Source organism: Setaria italica, chromosome II (genome assembly GCF_000263155.2).
Source record: "Setaria italica strain Yugu1 chromosome II, Setaria_italica_v2.0, whole genome shotgun sequence".
In the NCBI taxonomy this organism is placed as follows: Eukaryota; Viridiplantae; Streptophyta; class Magnoliopsida; order Poales; family Poaceae; genus Setaria; species Setaria italica.
The window spans coordinates 18,395,829-18,408,368 of record NC_028451.1 but is presented as its reverse complement, the minus strand read 5'-3'; the positions used below and the strand labels follow the sequence as shown (position 1 = coordinate 18,408,368).

The 12,540-nt window shown below is 44.5% G+C and overlaps 1 protein-coding gene across 1 annotated transcript; it reads right to left on the bottom strand.

The window, feature by feature from the left end:
- Positions 1-2,020: 2,020 nt before the first annotated feature.
- LOC101780055 (CCR4-NOT transcription complex subunit 10) lies at positions 2,021-8,303 on the bottom strand. Its single transcript, XM_004956274.4, has 6 exons — positions 7,900-8,303; positions 7,051-7,137; positions 5,388-5,564; positions 5,178-5,264; positions 5,033-5,104; positions 2,021-4,155 (listed from the first exon to the last, which is right to left on the bottom strand). The coding sequence occupies exons 1-6, from the start codon at positions 8,080-8,082 to the stop codon at positions 2,290-2,292; spliced, it is 2,472 nt and encodes an 823-aa protein (XP_004956331.1). The 5' UTR covers positions 8,083-8,303; the 3' UTR covers positions 2,021-2,289.
- Positions 8,304-12,540: the final 4,237 nt, after the last annotated feature.

Here is a 12,540-nt window from a genome sequence, read left to right as displayed (position 1 = left end):
GTCGGGCGTAGGATAAGTACGATGACATGGCACTATATAGACGAGTCATTAAATATGACATAGCATTATAAAAAGTTAATTGGATCTGAGCTATTATAATTTTCCAATTTTTAACCACACTGTTCGCGTTATAGGAACGGTGCTATTATAATTCTTCGTATATTTGAGTTTGAAATATGCCATTTTACATAGGCCATCGTATTTTCGTATGGATTAAAATGCACCTCTCCGCTCACTGACACGTATGTCCCACGTGTCATCCCCTTCCTCCTCCTTACTTTCCCCTCCTTCCTACCCCGCGGTGACCCCCTCTGCCTCCGCCGCCCCACCACCGGAGCCTCTCCCCATCCCCGACGCCGGGCCGCTCCTTCTCGTCGCCCAGCTCCACCCGCTGCTCCTCAAGCTCGGCTTCCACGCCCACACGCAGTCGCTCAACGCGCTGCTCACTGCGTACCTCGGCAACGCGCGCCCCGACCTCGCCTCCCGCGTCTTCTGCGGCGGGGCGCCCTCAACGAGATGCGGACGCGCGAGGTGGAGGGGAATGGGTTCGTCGCGGCAACGGCATTCTCCGGACGAGCTGGTGACCCGGCGGGTGACGCGCGCGATGCATGGCTACGCGCCTGTAAAAGTTATAAACTTTTACACCGTTACAGAGCTAGCAAATGTTCAACGATTAACCTTCTAGACGTATCCAGTAGCAAATGTCTACACGACACCTTTTCTACTAGTACTCATTTTCGACCCGTTATCAGTTCAAGTCTTCAAGATAGCGCCAGCGACGAGGACATGCCGCCGCCGCCACCCTTGGCCACGGCGACATAGTTGAACGGCGGCCCCTAGAGGCATCTCGCGCCCTTGAAATTCGCCACAGTGGCTTACTCTCGCCCCTGCCGCCGACGGGCGCGGCCTCAGGAGCTCGCCTCCGCTCGCAGCGCCACCGCTGCTGCCGCTGGACGACGCGCCGCTGCGCACAGATGGCGAGGAGGACGCGTGCCTGCCGACGTCGACCCGTTTCAGATTCACGGCATAGGGCTCGGCGGCCCGAGCGCAGCTGCTGCCGGGCTGCTTCAGGTGCGGCATCGCCGCGTTCTCGCTCACCTTGCGGGGGTGGGAAGGAGGGGAAAGGAACGAGGGAGGAAGGGGATGACACATGGATCCACGCGTCCGTGAGTGGAGAAGAAGAGTTGAAGGACGGTATTTTAGTCCATACGAAAATACGACGGCATGTGTGTGGTCCAATAGTTTTAAAAACATAGAAAATGTCATATCTTTAACATATAGGAAGAAGTGCGTTCAAAAATTGAAAAATTATAATTGTATGGATCCAACGAGTTATCAAATGGCGTTGTACATCCCTCAGCGACGGGAATTCGCTGCACAGCGGAGACCTACGAGTGCCTTCCACCTCACCCCGGTGTCCTGGAAAGTAGGTCGTTGAATTTAGGGGCGGAACTGGTAAAAACGATCACGATCGTCGAGTGAATTGTTAATTACTCAGTTGTTCTGTTGGGCATAAAAAGCTCGATTTTTTCTTTTTCAAATAAAACATATACTACCTTTGAACGCAAATACTTGATGTTTTAACGGAAATCTACTCAAACTTTTAAAACTTTGCATCAATAGCTTTTCAATTCGAAAACATATCAACAGATTTGTCTTTAAAAGCCTTTTTCATAATCTCATATATTCATTAGATGTCATAACCATATTCTAATAGAAAAATAGCAACTAAAGTTGTACACCAAAGACCATAAAAATGTCACCAGCATCAATTATTTTTTAACTTGAGGTGTTTTAGTCAAGTAATGATTTGCAAATGCGGGCTTTGCAGTAAAAATGTTCGTCTTTCTTAAAAGTAGTTCGCAAAACCCAACAAAAAACAACAGTTCGCAAAAACAAACGGGTACACAAGCAACCGGTACCGAGTCACATCAGATGAACGGTTGCAGGCAAAGTGACTACTCATCTTATGACGCATGTATCAGAGCCCAAAGCCTCTGCACATTGTTCTCCAGATTGATTCCTGATTAAACGGATATAGGAAACTATTTTGATCACCTGGCCACTCTTCAGTCCAAAGAGCAGCGAATTTAAACGATATAGTTTCAACACATTACACCCTGAATCTGGGGCGAAGCTAAAAAGAGAACTACAGTTCACTTCTTATGTATGGTACACAGGAGGGGCATTACCATCTTTAATCATCATCCGCACTGGGGTCAGGGTCCAAAAAGATTGTAATGGTAATTGTAAACTACAGAAACCATGAAAAGGTATGCTTCTCTAAGCTCAGCTGGTAGCTAGTACACTAGGTCTAAATCTCACATGCCTACAGTGTCTCAACTTTGCAACGGCCCCCTGGGACTTTCCCTGCAGAAGGTCCATGTAAACTGATGCTAGCACTGCCCTAGGGTTGTTGGGCAGCATGGCAAGGCCACGGCTCACCATATAGTCAGCCTGCTCAAATTCTCCCTGCATTGCAGCAGTCATGCCGAGGTCAATATACAGAACGCCCCGAGCTTCCTCAGGCTTGAGACTCTCCGAGTGCTGAGATTCTTCTGAGGTCAGTTTTGTCACAGCAGGAGCAACCGTGTCTTCACCATCACTGTCTTTCTCATCTAAGGCCTTCTCACAGTTCTCCACATTGTATGGCAGCTCAATATCATTGCCATCTTTGATATAAACTGACAGCTGCTCAGCAGCATCCTTTGGTCTGTTCAGAGCACACAGAGCTTCAGCTGCATATACATGGCTGAGGAATACATACATCCTAGAGCAATCAGTCAGCTGCTGTAGCAACTTCGCATAAGACAAAGCTTTCAAAGGATTCTCAAGACACAACTCAACAAACGCCAAGCTCCCCAGGATGGCCTGTCTGATTTTGAGGTTCTCTTTTCTACAAATCTCATCATACAAAGCAAGAGAGCTCTGCAAGGTGGCATTCAAGCTCGTTCCTTTTTGTTCTCCGTTTACAAAAGCCAGGGTTGGGCCAGAAGGTGCTTTAAAATCTGTACTTACAGTGTTCTTCTGACCTGAGCTTTTATGTCCTTGTACTACTCCTTGGTTGCCATCCTCTGCATCGGATGCGGTCACCGGATTTTCCTGCTCAGAAGCATCCAATAATAGCTGAGCGTTGAGCAGACATTGTCTAGCAAATCCAAGTGATACCAAATTTTTATGTTCATCTGAAGTCACACGTGCAGAAGCTGAATTACTTCTCGAGTGCACAGGGTTGACGATCAACTGCCGCCATTGTCCTGACCCCACAACATTGACTTCAATCTCATCATTGCATGAAGAAGCACCAGCTGCACACAGTAGACCCTTTTCTACAGCTAGCAGACTACACTCAGAAAAACGGAGCCAGAAAAGGGGTCGTTTGTAGAAGAGTGGCATAGCCTCACGAAAACATTGAGCTGCTAACAAAGGCTTCCCACACATCAAATGTTGGATACCACAGTTGTACGAAATAAGACAAGACTTGTCTTGTGATAATGCAGTCAGCTTCAGTGGTTTCTCTGAACGAAGAGATAGGCTGTACTTCAGCGCTTTGCTAAAGCACCATATAGAGGTGTGATTAGATCTCTGCTGGTGGAGTATACATCCAAGGTTGTTGTAGAACATAGCTAGCATTGCTGGTTCAGTTCGATTATTTGGTGTGCTCAATAGCTTCACAGCCTTCCGGTAGTTCCCCCGGGCATACTCCAGCTGAGATTTCAAGAGAAGCTCTGTAGATGAATCCCTACCACGTGCCATGTTCATCAGTACTTTAAGTTCTCGCTTTGCAACCTTAAGGTTCCTAGTGAGCAGTAGAAGCCGGACCTTGTAAATCTGCAGTCTGACTTTCAAATCAGCAGCAGTAGCAGCAAGATCAGCAGATGCCCTGGGGAAATCATTCAATATAGGCCGACCCAGATTCTGATGTCCATCAAAACTAGAGTATAAAGATTCGAATTCTATTGGTTCATCTGGGAAACTTCCTGTTGAAAGGTTCTCACATCCACCACCATAAGCATTTGAATCAGAATCTGGAGGTGTGTTACTTTTTGCAGGAGGCTTCGGTTGAGCTAATTGCTGCTGAGCTATGCTAGCATTTTCATTCTGGTTCGTTGTGTTAGCTACTCCAAATGACCTTTCCAAGTACTGTATTACATCCTGTAAGGCAATAAGTAATCATAAAGTTAAACAAGATGAATAAAATTTCCTCTAGGCACAAGTCAATGGTCCAAATCCCAAAAGAAACCAGGCCAAAATAAATGCTATGAGCCTAAGGCCATTCTAAATGCAAGTTTCATATGAGTTTCATTCTCATTAAATGACATGCCACATAGGCAAAAGTGATGACAAGGCATGGCATTTTAGAGGAAAGAGAAGAATTGGGTTTCATGGGGATGAAACTAGGTGTACACAGTACCAAGAGCCATGATACTAGAATGAAACTCTATTGAGAGGATTTGAGTTTCATCTCCACATATGCATCAACTCCCATTGGTCACTTAGATGAAAGATTAAAATGATATACTAGCATATGAAATCGTGAAATGAAATATTGCATTGAGAGACTTAGTTTCATTCATCAGCTCAATGATTATTAGATGACATGGCACTCTTGGAAATCATGCAATGAAACCTTGCACTGAGAATGGCCTAAGACCAACTGTTCAGGCTAAGATCCCAATTAAATCTGACAGTATAAACCTCAAAAGTTCAAGTTCCCACACGGAGAAAACTGTAGGAGTATGACAATCACCCTAACAAACCAAATTTGACAGATGACTTCATGATCAACACACCCTACACATCAGATCCCTCTCCCATATTAACAGTCATCATAACAAGGAAATTGTCAGCGACAGCACAAAAAATGTCATGGCAGGATATGGCACAAGAAAAGGTATCAGAGAGAATTACAAAAAATCCAACATGTCAAATATAAATAGCATACAAAGAACCAGTAATAATACCAACATTAAATGTTAAAAATGCCTTTTTTTTAAGTGGTGAATGCCCCACACCAAGGAAAGAAACGTACCGCAGCCTTTGTTGCATCTTGCAAAGCTAAAGTAATATCCAATAATAGAAAGCATACATGAAGAGCAGTTGTCTGTAAGAGTAAAGAATAATTAGCATTGACACAATTTTCCCTTGTCACTAAGCTACTCAATCGCTAATAATACCTCATCAATTGGTTCAATATTTCGGTACAATGGATCCAAAACAGATAGAGCAGATTCATAGTCATGAAGATGGTAGAGGATGACAGCCTGCGAATTCGAGTCCATGATCAGCATATTTTGTGCTTGTATTTAATAGAGTCGTAGTTTATTTGATACAGATCAATGACCAGAAAAATAATCACATAGTTACTGCCACATAACAAGACATACCATGTTGAATGTTATTATGGTTGTGTCAAACTCATCCCCATAGGTTGACGCATTATGTGCAGCAGAATAAGGTAGTACTATGCCGCTCCCTCTTGATCCTGAAGATGCATTGCTTCCTACGCCATTGGCAGAATCAGCTTGTTCTCTAGATGCACATGCAAGCTCCTCACATCTTTTCTGAAGAAATTAGCGGTACAATATTAAGAACAAAATTACCTCAACTAACAGGAAAACAAATACACACCAAAGATGGTAACATAATACTCCCTACAATTGTAAAACCTGTCAATTTTTACCCAAGCACATAAAACAAGAAAAAACATAGTTTAAATAAAGTAGGGCCAAAATACTCTACTAATATGACATGCACAAAGTATGGCAAATGATAATAGTTAGAGATGGCAGGATTGATGGTAAAGTTCACTATAATGTGCCTAATAATTGTGAATTATAAAGTGGTTAAAAGAGATGAGTATTGCACAAATGTAGTACACTACAAAATGACATAGTAAGTCACAAATAGATGTCAATAACACAATGACACTAGTGCAGTTATTAATACTGATATGTTTTGATATACATCATACAAAAATATCAAACATTATGTTGCACCAATGAGTGTAATACCAGTTCAGGACATACTGCAACAAGTTCGCCTACCATGAATTGCAGCTTAAAAAAAATTAAAGACAAGCCATTAAAAAAAATCGTGGAACTATTTGGAGGCTGCAAGGCCACTTAGGTGTTTGAAGGAGTCTCACATGAACTGCTACTTATACATATATTATTACAATAAAGCATAATTTTGACCGCAGCCAGCTGCTGTCAAGGTCACAGCAGCTCCAATATAGAACAGTAGGTTACGCTAGATATTTCAAAGAAAGATAAGCTACTGTAGCTAGAAAATTCAGGAGCAACACACATTACAAAAATTCAGGTGTTTGTTCGACAAACAGAAATTTCCTCAGCATGCTAAAGTGAAACATTAATTAAACCATAGAGGGCAAACTGCTCAGAATATGAAGGCATTTGTTTGGTGCAATAAAAGCAGAATATTCATGAATATAACTCACATACAATACACAAAAAAACAGTGTAGGAGTTCATTGGATTATATTACTTCGCATCCAGCTCTAACAATAGGCCCATGAACCCAAAAGATGATGATCTTAATTCTTACTCGTATAAGCAAAACATTTTCATAATTTGAATTTTTAAGCCCTTAACATGTACAATTCTTCACGCAAGTTGGGAGGCAACGTAAATAAGCATACTGAGCAACTATCAGAATTGTCAATGTGTGGGTGTATCCTTTAGTCCTATAGAACACACCTGTTTCGTGTACACATGCACACGGCAGCAAAACTTTAAGTACAAGAAAAGTTTTTTTCTATTTGGTTGCAGAAATCTAATCCAACTCTATGCTTAAAGAAACATACAGAAATGCAACAGAAAATACAAGGTTAAACAACAGGGTCCACTATCTATACATGAAAGGATTTTGTCAGTAGCCACATATGAAAAACAAAATCATCCATGTGAAAAGTATCTTCATTTTGGATTAAAAGTTACTCATAAAAGGTAATCTGTTGATGCTACTTTACTGAAAATAATCAACATGTCAATCAAATGATTATACAGTGAGCAGTGCGGATTCACTAACCTTAACATCACCTAGAATTTTAAGCAGTCTCTCTGGATCAGGACAACCATCCAAGAAAGATTGTGTGATTGCCATATTATGGTGGACCTGAAATTGCAAAATGTGACATCAGATGCAGAAAAACAAATTTGATAGAACAACAATTTCTTCTCCCAAAGCAAAAGAAGAAACACTATCGATTCAAGCTGACAGTTGTCCTATACAAAGACAATGGACAACTATATCATCCACCCTTCCAACGGAACTGTTTCCTTGCTGGTCTCAGGTAAATTATGCTTCAAATTTAAAGCCTAAGACAACAAGATTAAAGAGGCCCTGACGTAAGCTTCATGGAACAAGTGACGCAGCTAATGAATATAAAACAGAGGAAAATCTGGACCCAATAGCATGCCAACTGGCATTGACATGCGCCAATGCACAACACGCTCACAAAATCAAAACATGCAGACTAACATGGGCATTGAGTCAAACTGGATGCAACAAGAGTGGGTGGTGACATTGACAAATACAGCTCAAGAAACAGTTGCAAGCACATATGCACACACACAGCGAACAGCCACACACATGGCGAACCCAACCACATACATAAGCAAACTTAACACTACCCACCCCAGAGCGAACAGCCATGAATGGAACTAAATAAACAGCCCCAGAACCATTTCCGACGCAAGGGACGGTCAAGGGGCGCGTAAGCATGGCTCCAACCACAGATGCGCATCCAGATAGCAACCGAAAGGTACCCAACGCACAGATTTGCTATGTTCATAGCTAGAAGATTCAAGTTCCTAACCCTCCTCGCTTTCCCACACACAGAGAGTAGTAACACGAGAGCAGGAATGAATCGCGCACCTTGGGATCGCCCTCCTTCATCTCCAGGAGCTTCTTAAGCACCAAGACGCACTCGGAGTAGCGGCGGCCTTGGAACGACACTGCGGCTTCCTTCGCCATGGCTGCCGTCGCGGAGAGCATCGCGTCTTCCTCCGCTGCGGGCTGGGGCGGCGGCGGCGCCTCCTTCGCCGCCGGGGGTTCCATCCGCCGGATCTCGCCCGGATGGAGGGGTTGAAGCGCAGGCGCGGGGCGCGATGGGAGCGTCGGGATCGCGCGCCGCCGCGGGGAATCGGAGCGGCGGAGGCAGAGGTTAGGGGGGGCGTGGGGAGGAAGGCGGGCTAGGGTTTGGAGGAAGCGACGACGAGGGAGGGGAGAGAGAGATTGGGAAGGCGATGGATAGAGGGAGAGGAGGCTGCTGCTTTCCTTTCCTGATTTCCCGTCTATTACGAATTTGCCATTCCTTTCCTCACTCGACGGCTTTCACGATTTTGCCACTGAAGAAGGATTAGGCCATGTTTGGTTACTTTGTCTTATTTTTAGCACCTATCACATCGAATGTTTAGATACTAATTAAAAGTATTTAAACGTAGATTATTGGTCACATCGAATATTTAGATACTAATTAAAAGTATTTAAACGTAGATTATTGATAAAATCCATTACATAAGTGGAGGCTAAACGGCGAGATGAATCTATTAAGTCTAATTAGTCCATGATTTGACAATGTGTTGCTACAGTAAACATTTGCTAATGATGGATTAATTAGGTAATAAATTCATCTCGCTGTTTAGCCTCCATCTGTGCAATTAGTTTTATAAATAATTCATATTTAGTCCTCCTAATTAGTCTTCGAATATTTGATGTGACATGAACTAAAAAATAAGCAAGTTGAACCAAACGCCCCCCTAGTTATCATTGGCCGCTTCACTTTGGAAGCCACCAAACTAAGGCCCATTTGGAGACAATGACTAGAATTTAATCCCTATCATATCGAATGTTTAGATATTAATTAGGAGTATTAAATATAGGTTAATTACAAAATCAATTGCATAAATGAAGGCTAATTCGCGAGATAAGTCTATTAAGCCTAATTAGTTCATGATTTGACCATGTGATACTATCGTAATATGTGCTAATTATGGATTAATTAGGCTTCATAGATTTATCTCGCGAATTAGCCACGGCTTATACATTAATTTTATAATTAGTTCATGTTTAGTCCTTCTAATTAGTATTCAATCATACGATGTGACCCGAACTAAAAATTAGTCCATGGATCCAAACACCCCCGATAGTCACATGATCAGAACGTATTATCATTAGTTCTTTCTTAGTTCTTTCTTGGTGGATCTACAGATTATATATAGGTTCAAAACCCACTAAACGACAACATTCGTGAGTATAATGATAGTACCGTAATAACCCCTAACGCCATATTCGTTGTGTATTTGTGTCAACGATGATGACTAAAATGATAGCATATTGATCAATACCAAAATAATAACTCAACAGTTAGCGCATTTAACGAGGTACAATTAAACATAGGAGATTGAAGTAACTGATTAGACATTCTCGGCTAGGGGTTGTGCAAGGAGCTACTTTTGTTTGTGGCGTCAAGAAGCTTAGGCTTTGTTTGGTAGAGCTCCAACTCTGAAAAAACAGCTCCAGATCCATAGATCCAGCTAGTTTCACCATAGAGCTGCTCCACCGTGGATCTAATATCACAAAAAGCGTTTGGTACAGCTCCACTCTTGTCTTTGTCTCACTGACAATTTGGACCCATGCATCAGAATAAAAAAACGTCTCCTTCCTCGTCACCGCGAGTGTGACCTCGCGCGCTGACGTCGGCTCACGGAGTAGCAGAGCTCGAGCGCAGGCAGCATGCCGCAGAGCTCGGGGATCTCGTGATAGTTGAAGCCGAAGCCCAGATCCACGCAACCCTTCAGCTCCTCCAGGTCATCGACCGTCAGGCTCCGCGCCCTCTCCATGCCGCCACTGCCTTCCCTGCCAAGCGTCGCCGCGCCGGCGGACCCACCGCCCTCCTCCTCGCTTGCGGCCACCACCACGGGACGCGACACCTGCCGCGGCCACCACGATGCCTCCCGCAGAAGATCTCCGGCGGGCGAGGCGGCGCTCTGACGGTAGGGGCGGGCAAGGGCAAGCAGGGGCGGGTGGGGGGAGCAGAGGCGAGCAGGGGTGGCGCTCTGACGGCAGGGGCAGATGGGTCTCCGGCGGGCGAAGCGAGCGGGGCGAGTAGAGGCGAGCAGGGGCGGCGCTCCGGCGGCAGGCGCGATGGGGCTCTGGCAGGCGGAGCGAGCGGGGCAGGCGGGGGGAGCAGAGGCAAACAGGGGTAGCGCTCCGGCGGTAGGGGCAGGCAGGGGTGGGCGGGGCTCCGGCGGGCAGGGGCGAGCAAGGGCGGGCGACGCTCCGACGTGCAGGGGCAAACGGCGGCGTAGCAGAGGAAGAGAAGGACGACAGCGTTTTGCACAGAGAAGAAGAAAAAGAAATAGAATGAACCGGTCATTTTCCACTAATGAGTGGCAGTGGTGGGTAATTTTCTCCAACTTCACCAAATTTGATTTCGTGGAGCACCCCCTGACGAGCTCCACCAAATCCATGGATCTGGGGGTAGATCCACCATTTTCGTGGAGCAGATCTACGGTGGAGTTGCTAGAGCTAAAACCGTTTGGCTGGAAAAATTGGGAGCAGAGCTATTTTTTAGGATCTGAAGCTGGGTGGAGCTCTGCCAAACAGGCCCAATGTACTAGTGGTTGTTCAAAAAGACCCGGACGTGGGTTACTTTGTGCTTTGTTAGGTGAATTGGACTTTGTGCTATGGTAAAAGCATGTTTAATAAAGTGCTATGGTAAAAGCATGTTTAATGCCTGTCTTAATGTTATAGGAGATAGGGAATATTATAAACTTTTTGTTGAAAAATAAAACTCCAACCCACATACTTTTCACTTGTGTAATTGTTATTGTAATTGTCTTACTGATTCCCCTCTCTGTGTGCCTTACGATCTACCAAACTTTTTCTTGCAACACCCCTCCCTTTGATTTATTTTACACCTTAAAGATAGGGAGACCTAATCACAGTTGTGCCACGTCCTTAGGAAATGAAAGGGCTAATTTGACAAGACTGTGGCCGTAGCTGAAGCAGCTCCGGCTATGGCGTCTCTGGTGGAGCGGCTTTTTTTTTTATAGTTTATCTAGTTGGAAAAACGATCGGCAAAACAGGTTGTTTCAAATGGAAAAATATGTGAAATGTCCACAATACCTTCATTATTTTTTTCTTCCACTTTTTCCTCTTTTCTTCATATTTCTTTTTTCCTCTTTTTTTTCTCTTAACTTCCTCTCTTATCCGCTCTTTCCTTTTCTCACTCCCGATCTCTTATCCGCTCCAACGCCTCTGCTCCACCACCGCCCCAGCGCCTCCCTCTAGCCTGCCGGACCCCGAAGCCTCCGCCTGCTAGCCCTAGCGTTGCCACCCTCCACCTCACGCCCCAGTGGACCATTGTCAATATTTAGACTCGGCAACCTACCGAGGGGGTGCCTGAAGTAGTATTTTTGTTGGTGGGGCTCGTTGAGATTAGAAACTCGAAGGTAAACGTAGACACATGATTTAGACAGGCTCGGACCGCTAGATTGCGTAATACCCTATGTCCTGTGTGTTGGTTGGATTGAATTTGGAGGGGGTCCTGCCTTGCCTTATATAGTCGGGGGCAGGGTTACAGGTCGGTTGGTTACAGGAATACTAGTCGGATATGATTAGAAGAAGCCTACCCTATTATAGCGAGTACTTTCCTAATCCTTGACTAGTTCCTGTCTTTCCATGTAGACTACGCCATCCTGCACCATGGTCTCCATGTCAGATGCGTCTCGGTGTCCAGCCTCACATTTGGGTCTGTTCAAACCTTCTGGTGGGCCCATAGATGTATGTACAATAAGTCTCTGAGTACCTTTTAGTCAAATGCAGCAGTTCTGAGTACTTTTGTATACTTCACCGACTAGTTTTGGTGCTCTTCGAGTACTTCATCTAGTTGGATCTTTAAAGGTACCCAAAAACTGTCATGAGGCTAGAATATGCTCAAGCCTCTTTTAACTTAGTCTCGTATTCTTAAATCTTGAATTTTATATGTAAGTCCGACAAAAGTCGCACTCCATATGGAGTAGCCATTGAAGAATTAGACTAAGGGTCAATTTGTAATTTGCATCACTTTCCCATTAAAACCAGGAGAAAAAACTTTTTGTCGATGGACACGTGGTATACAGCCCTCGAGCCTTTAGCCGACTAGTTTGGTGGGTATAAGGGTCAAACTTGGTCAACGTGACCATCTTTTGGAATATCCAAATCTTCTTTCCAAAATAAAAGTAACCACCAATCAGGTTTCCTGAATTCTGGGGACCCTTTAAATCGAAATCTATTCACTTGCATAATTTTTATTGTGCCACTGTTATAAATAACAGAGAAAGTTATCCCTTCTGTTTTACCTTTGCCATTTGCCTTTCCAACTTCCACATTGTAGCCCTAGCGCCGCTGCCACTATTCGATCTATGAACGCTAGCGCCGCCGCCCCCCACCACGCAACCCCCGAGCGTATGCGACTAAAGACGCTCGTGACATCAAGGATGAGGAGGAAGATCACTGCATCCAAGCCTGCCG

Coding starts and splice junctions, on each gene's coding strand:
- LOC101780055 (XM_004956274.4), bottom strand. CDS start 8,082: ATGGAACCCCCGGCGGCGAAGGAGGCGCCGCCGCCGCCCCAGCCCGCA. Junction 5,565..7,050: donor AAATTCTAGGTGATGTTAAG/GTTAGTGAATCC, acceptor TAATTTCTTCAG/AAAAGATGTGAGGAGCTTGC. Junction 5,105..5,177: donor ATATTGAACCAATTGATGAG/GTATTATTAGCG, acceptor TTACTCTTACAG/ACAACTGCTCTTCATGTATG.